A 7,500-nucleotide genomic window follows, 5' to 3' on the forward strand; every position below is an offset into this window, starting at 1 on the left:
TCAGGGCTTAGCAGGGGTCACGAGAGGTCAGTGGAGCATCTGCGAAGAATGTCGGGCTTTGACCTCCAAGATGCAGTGGAGTATTCGTTTTTCTTCGTCTTTTTTTTTTTTTTTCTTCTTTTTTTTTTGCCAGATCTTCTTGTCATAGACGCAGGAACATGCTGGGAGCCGATTTTCCGATTTTCTCACGGTTCGATGGTCAGATTGTCATGAAGAAGTCATCGGGGGAAGGAACCCAGATGAGTTTGATTAGCTACAAACTTGATGGTTGGTGAAATATGCACAATATAGAGATAGATGGATAACAGCATAACTATATACATACAACTTATAATAATATAGACATACACATACACACACACACACACAAACACACACACACACACAAACACACACACACACACACACACACACACGCACGCACGCACACACACACACACACACACACACACACACACACACACACACATATATATACATGCGTGTGGGTGTGTATGTGTGGAACGAGAGCAGGAGAGACCAATTAATTTCCTCCAAGGTTCAACATGAGAAAGAGAAAAACATAATTAAGATTATTATCATTATTATACCATAAATATTAGCCCGGTTAATTTCTCGTCACGCTTTCTGACTTTACCATATACTTTGGGATATATATTAGGCACCAAATGGGTGAAAACTTGCTCTCCTCGCGGTGCCCAAAATCTCTTCTTCTACGTATTCGTCTTTCTCCTCTTTGTCTTTCACTTATTGTTCTTCCTCTTCTTCCTCTCCTACTCCTGCTACTTCTTCCTTTTATTTTATTTTTATTTTTTTTTCTCTCTCTCTTCTTCCTCTTTTGTCTCCTTTTGTCCTCTCTGCTTCCTCTGCCTTTCCTTTCTCTTCTTTTACTTCCCTCCTTCTTCCCGCCTTCTATTTCTTCTTTTTCAGTAACCACCCTCAGCTTTCTCTTATCCTTCTTCGTCTTCTTCCTTGTCTCTCTCCTCTTTTCTTCGTTTTTTCTTGCACATTTATTTCCTTCTCCAATTTATTTTCTCTCTCCTCTTCTTCGCCTTCTTCCTCTTTCTTTATTTCATCCGTCTATCCCTCCCCTTCGCTCTCCCTCTTTCTCGCTCCCATCATAGCTTTATCATTTCGCTCCCATAGTCATCACATTGAACGCATGAAATCAAATCAAATATAACTGTGCGTATACATTTTAATCTCTCTTCGTCACTTCCAAAAGCAAATAAGTCTTGCCGTTGCGCTGAGAAACCAGAACGAGAGTAATTAGTTCCGACGGGAAAGTGCCCGTGCCCGCGTACCCATGAAACCAGCCGGCATAAAGGATTGTGGAGCAGGTTGCGGCAGGCCAACAGGTGTGAGACGAGATGTTTGATCTTGACCCAGCTTCAACCGCTCCCCTCCTCCCCACCCCCCACCCCCTCCACACACACCACCCCATCCAACTCCGCCCCGGCTACAACCCGTTCAAGTGAGTTCCTTCACGCTTCTCGCACCGGTCGTGACGTCACGTTGCAGTCGGTGTGGCCGGATATATAAGAGCCGAGCGAGTGAGCGGAGCAAGACAGTCTCTTCCTTGTGGACATAACACAACATGAAGGTAAGGAGCTATGCATACAGCTCATGCGTGAATGCTCAATGAACAAAGATTTGTGTGTTATAGTAATCGTTTGTTCACCGATGCCAATTCTGATGTATCTTGTCACGGTCGTTTCTCTGTATAACACTGAAAAAAGGAGTTTTCTTAATGAAATCTTATCAACAGGTTCTTCTGTTAATCGCCGTGGCATCTGCCGCCGTGGCCAGGCCTCAGTACGGCTACAGTCCCCCTGCCACCTACCGCCCTGCTCCAACCTATGCTCCCGCTCCCTCCTACAGGCCAGCTCCCTCTTCTCAGGTCCGTTCTTTGTTATATAAGCAAACTTTCATTCGTAGACTGAACCTTTTCTTTCTTTCTTTCTCTCTCTCTCTTTTATTTCTTTCTTTCTTTCTTTCTCTCTCTTTCTTTCTTTCTTCTTTTTTTTTATTTTTTTTGAATATGTTAATCGCCTTAGTATACACTGACTCAAGGCACTCCCCTCCCCCAGCAGGCCCCAGCCAAGTACGACTTCGAGTGGGGCGTCAGGGACTCCTACTCCGCCAACCACTTCGGCCACAACGAAGACCGCGACGGATACAACACCCAAGGATCCTACTACGTGCAGCTCCCCGACGGCCGCCTGCAGAAGGTCACCTACTACGTCAACGGCGACTCAGGCTACGTAGCCGAGGTCAGCTACGAGGGGCAGGCCCAGTACCCAGCCTACCACGCCGCCCCCTCCTACAGTCCTGCCCCGACCTACACACCCGCCCCCGTGTACGGATAAATCTTGAACAGTTTTAAGCGAATGTACAGTATATTTGTGTTTATAAAAATCAAAGATTAAAAAACATTTCGTTTTGATCCCATTTATGTCTTTAATCTGTTCTTTGTTGGCTTATTCTCAATATAGAATAATTCTATGGATATCTGGATGAGAATGCGAACATACATACATGCAAGACCACTTTTCCATTTGATATGTATATGTGAGTGAGTGTGTGTGTGCGTGTGTGTGCGTGTGTGTGTGTGTGTGTGTGTGTGTGTGTGTGTGTGTGTGTGTGTGTGTGTGTGTGTGTGTGTGTGTGCGTGCGTGTATGTATGTTTGTATAAATATACAAATTCATTGCAACTGCGTGATCGGCAACCACGGTGGACGTCTCTCCGCTTGACCCTTTTTGGGGAGTGAAATTTTGTTAACTGATACAGCCAGGAAATGCAGATTTGCTGGTATCCATAAAGGAACATTCTACGAACAAAATCCTACTTGAAGCAATGCAACAGTCTTACCCCAACACCCAAGACTACCTCAGGGGAAGAGTCAAATACCAATGACGAATGTAACAAAAAGAAAAAAATGATAAATGAGAATAAATATCTTCACAGCGTAAGAGACACAGCCCGATGGTGTTAATTGAGACGCGTCAAATACATCTCAAACGCTTAAAAAAAAAAAAAAAAATATATATATATATATATATATATATATATATATATATATATATATATTATTCATAACTTTTCCTTGAATAGAGGGAAATACTGGCTTCGTTGATTTATAATTAGGTTTTGACTTGTCGAGACTGAACTAATCCTTTATATTTCTCTCATTAGAAGTCTGTAGTTAGAATATTCAGGAAGACTTTGAGTATATAGATATATGTATGTATATGAATATATATACATATATGTGTGTGTGTTAGTGTGTGTACACATGTGTTAATATATACACACATATATAAGTATATAATTAAGTTTATACATTTATAGATCTATAGATTCGCACATGTATGAATGTCTGCACATATTCATAAAAGCACATGCTCCATATGCAAAACATTCCATGGCAGCTGTCAACTTTTACTGCAATAACTGGAGACATCGCTCCCTCGTTTGGTCAGGCAAGATGGGTTAAATCCAAGCCAGGATAACTTCTAAGTGAGTTTCCGTTTTGCCTTGGAATATTCATAAAAAAAAAATCCTCGAGCTTGATATTTTTTCTTTGTTTCTCTCTCTCTCTCTCTGTCCTTTGTCTACCTATTACTTATTCTTTTTCTCCCCTTTCCCCCTCCAACGCTTTCTCACTATTTTTGTCTCTCAAACAGATGAACCTGAGCAGGCTGTATGGATGATCGGAAAAGGACATGTATGCGAAACATTTAATAGGTACAGGAATATAGAATCAATAATGGTGAATGTTCACCGCTATGTAGGCTGTTACTCCTGCTGAGACTGTAATGGTTTGAATGGGCTTGTAATGAGCATGAGCATGCTTGTTATTTTTAAACATTATTTGGAGATGAAAGCAATTTTTTTTCTTTCTTTTTTCTTTCTTTTACAATGTGATCTACTCTCTCCATCGGAAACATAATAGTATGACGCAAGTATGTTTTATGTATGCTGTGGGTGATTATGAAGGAAGTGACTTATCAAGATGAGGGTGAGAATTTATCGTGTTATATCGCATTCCTAACATGCAAATCACTGATTATATTCCTGACTGTATACCTGCATTTTCCTATATTAAGAGCTGGACAGTCACATCAATTAACATACCAGAGTGTTGTGTGGCATATTAGAGCCCAGGGACTTCTTATGATGGAGATGACGATGGTAAACGTTTGAGATGTAAACGTTTCTTTTGATAAACGTTTATTTCAGTAAAAGTCAAAATCAAAGTCTTTCATCCCTCTCCCTCTCACATAATTGCATGTAACTCAACTACGCATAAACATAAGTAGATGTTTAAATATTTCTTTCCATTGGTAGGTTCAGTGTCCGTTTAAACCGGAGCAACGTTTGGCTAATTTCGCTGAGAACGTTTTCGTGCTCTTGTCCCACGAAGCCGTCCAGCGTAAAGGATCGCGGAGCAGGTCATGGCAGGTTATCAGGTGCGAGCTGAGGTGTTTGACCTTGACCCAGCTTCAGCCCCCCCGCCCGCCACCCCTACCCCCCTTGCAACTGCCTCAAGCGAGTTCCTTCACGGTTCCCGGACCGGTCGTGACGTCACGTTGCAGCCGATGGACGGATATATAAGAGCCGAGGCGAGAGAGCAGAGACAGTCTCTTCTGTGGACGTAACGCACCATGAAGGTAGAGTTTTGGCTTACAACTTGCAATTAAATAACCGACAGTGATTCTGTTTCTTCAGTAGCAATTGCTAGTAATGTTCCTAACGATGAAAATATCTTTAAATGAATATACTTATTTGATTAGCCGTGAGAACAATACCATAAACTATACTATATATACCAATCCTATTATAAAACAGGAAAAAAAACATTCTATTCACAGATCCTTCTGTTAATCGTCGTGGCATCTGCCGCCGTGGCCAGGCCTCAGTACGGCTACAGTCCCCCTGCCACCTACCGCCCTGCTCCAACCTATGCTCCCGCTCCCTCCTACAGGCCAGCTCCCTCTTATCAGGTCAATTCCTATTTGTATGCGCATGTTTTTACTTGCAGAAAGTCGCAGAATGAACCCAAATACCCAAATGCTGTATATGCATTTCTATGCCAGGCTGACAAAGCACTCCCCTCCCCCAGCAGGCCCCAGCCAAGTACGACTTCGAGTGGGGCGTCAGGGACTCCTACTCCGCCAACCACTTCGGCCACAACGAAGACCGCGACGGATACAACACCCAAGGATCCTACTACGTGCAGCTCCCCGACGGCCGCCTGCAGAAGGTCACCTACTACGTCAACGGCGACTCAGGCTACGTAGCCGAGGTCAGCTACGAGGGGCAGGCCCAGTACCCAGCCTACCACGCCGCCCCCTCCTACAGTCCTGCCCCGACCTACACACCCGCCCCCGTGTACGGATAGATGTACTATGATTATTTAGCGAATGTGCAATATACTTGTTTAAGTGAACCAAAGATTACAAGCTTTTTTTATTTGCTCACCTCATGTTTTCTATCTTTAATGTTATGTTATGCTTATTCATATGGATATATGGATGTGTCTACAAACAGAATCCCACATACATACAAGAGCATTTTTACACCTAACATATATGTGTGCATATATGCAGGGATTCATTTATAAAATCTAGGAAGAAAGTCTGATGCACTGACCAACCGAAACTATAGAGGATGTCTATCTGCTCTTTTTAGAAGTAAAGTTCTTGTAACATTTGAGGCAAAGTATATAGAATATAGTAACGAAATTTAGATTCGTATAAAGTATCCCTTTTCGCATAAAGTATACTTCAATCAACAAGTCTTACATACTCCAACACCGAAAAGAGCCTCAAGTGAAGATTCAGATAAGTAATGTTCACTGTATGTTTCAAATGTAGAAAAGGTATGAACAAAAAGAAAAAAAAATCATAGTTCAAAACACGCACACATATTCATATATGTATGTTTATATATAAAAATACGTATACATACTTATATATATCTATATATATAGTCCGAATATGATATAAGCGAAGCGCCTCAAATACATCTTTTTCGCTAGAAAGATTTGTATAAATGAGTGTATATATATATATATATATATATATATATATATATATATATATATATATATATATATATCTTTTCCCTGAATATTGGGAACTGCCTATGAAGTCTCTACAATCGCTACGTTGGTTTGTGATTAAAACCCATCTTCCTGAGGCCAGGCTAATCCTTTCTATTTATCTCACCAGAAGTCTGTTTATATTTTTTTGTATATATATGTGAATGTATTTATGTACATGTATGTGTGTATGTATACTGTATATATTTGTGTGTGTGTGTGTGTGTGTGTGCATATATATATATATATATATATATATATATATATATATATATATATATATATATATATATATATATATATATATATATATATGCATTTATATATTTGTATATATACATATACATACACATACCTAAATATTCATATATTTATGCATATATGTATCTACAAAACAGACACTCTTATATATATAAAACGGTCAAGGTCTGCAGTTAACTTTTTTTAATCAATGACAGGCGGCGGCAGTTTCAATTATCCGCCCGAGCAAACATAAAGATAAAGAGCGTTGAATCAGTTAGAAAATGAGTCAGATTCAAAGTCAACATAAGTTCTAATCCTACCGCAGCCATGTTTGGTAAGGTAAATGTCCTATACACTATGCAATACGTTTAATCAACCCTCGAAAAAAGCTGTCCTTTTGTATCCATGGGTTCTATGTGTTTCAATTTTGTCTCGACAAAGCAAGAGATGAAGGGACACTTTGCAGGGATTAATCCATTTTTTCTATCTGTCTACCTATCCTTCACTCTCCCTTTCCCTCTCTCCCTAGCTCTCTCAATCATCCTCTAACAGTTGTACTAGAACAGGCTGTATGGGTGATAAAAAATGGCCAAGAGGCACAGGAATTTTATCACTGCTATCACTCTTGCTTACATTATTCCGGTCCAAACAGGATTTAAAGTTGAATGAATGTAATATATCACTCTTTTGAGATACACTTTTCTACAGTGTGATCTATTCTCTTCTTTAGGAGTATAATTACAAGTTGCAATTACATGTTTTGTGACTGTTGTGTAATTATGTAGGTCCAAGAAGTGACCCATCAAGATGAGAGTCATTAGTCTCTAATTTACACACAAATATACGTACATGTGTAAATATTTACTTGGGTTTAGAGTTAGGACGTTCAATGTCTGTTTAAACCAGAGCAACGTTTGACTGAGTCCGCTGAGAAAGTTTTCGTGCTCGCGTCCCACGAAGCTGTCCAACGCAAAGGACCGAATAACAGGTTGTGGCAAGTTAACAGGTGTGAGCTGAGGTGTTTGACCTTGACCCAGCTTCAACCATTCACCCCCCACCCCTACCCCCCTTGCAACTGTTTCACGCGAGTTCCTTCACGGTTCCCGGACCGGTCGTGACGTCACGTTGCAGCCGATGGACGGATATATAA

The 7,500-nt window shown here is 40.7% G+C and overlaps 2 protein-coding genes across 4 annotated transcripts; both read left to right on the forward strand.

Moving 5' to 3' along the window:
* The first annotated feature begins 1,572 nt into the window (after nucleotides 1-1,572).
* LOC113808611 (pro-resilin) lies at nucleotides 1,573-2,437 on the forward strand. 2 transcript variants are annotated; one of them, XM_070116696.1, is made up of 3 exons: nucleotides 1,573-1,603; nucleotides 1,769-1,900; nucleotides 2,091-2,437. In XM_070116696.1, the coding sequence occupies exons 1-3, from the start codon at nucleotides 1,598-1,600 to the stop codon at nucleotides 2,367-2,369; spliced, it is 417 nt and encodes a 138-aa protein (XP_069972797.1). In that variant the 5' UTR covers nucleotides 1,573-1,597; the 3' UTR covers nucleotides 2,370-2,437. The 2 variants fall into 2 exon arrangements, with proteins under 2 accessions (XP_069972797.1, XP_069972798.1); XM_070116697.1 differs by having other exon boundaries at nucleotides 2,094-2,437.
* Nucleotides 2,438-4,592: 2,155 nt separating this feature from the next.
* On the forward strand, nucleotides 4,593-5,422 carry LOC113825729 (cuticle protein 19-like). 2 transcript variants are annotated; one of them, XM_070116659.1, is made up of 3 exons: nucleotides 4,593-4,674; nucleotides 4,876-5,007; nucleotides 5,127-5,422. In XM_070116659.1, exons 1-3 carry the CDS (start codon nucleotides 4,669-4,671, stop codon nucleotides 5,403-5,405), a joined length of 417 nt encoding a protein of 138 aa, XP_069972760.1. In that variant the 5' UTR covers nucleotides 4,593-4,668; the 3' UTR covers nucleotides 5,406-5,422. The 2 variants fall into 2 exon arrangements, with proteins under 2 accessions (XP_069972760.1, XP_069972761.1); XM_070116660.1 differs by having other exon boundaries at nucleotides 5,130-5,420.
* Nucleotides 5,423-7,500: the final 2,078 nt, after the last annotated feature.

Source organism: Penaeus vannamei, chromosome 39, assembly GCF_042767895.1.
Source record: "Penaeus vannamei isolate JL-2024 chromosome 39, ASM4276789v1, whole genome shotgun sequence".
Classification (NCBI taxonomy): Eukaryota; Metazoa; Arthropoda; class Malacostraca; order Decapoda; family Penaeidae; genus Penaeus; species Penaeus vannamei.

Excerpts from the sequence above, each read along its gene's own strand:
- LOC113808611 (XM_070116696.1), top strand. Across the intron at positions 1,901-2,090 it reads GGCCAGCTCCCTCTTCTCAG|CAGGCCCCAGCCAAGTACGA; the intron begins GTCCGTTCTTTG and ends CCCCTCCCCCAG.
- LOC113825729 (XM_070116659.1), top strand. Across the intron at positions 5,008-5,126 it reads GGCCAGCTCCCTCTTATCAG|CAGGCCCCAGCCAAGTACGA; the intron begins GTCAATTCCTAT and ends CCCCTCCCCCAG.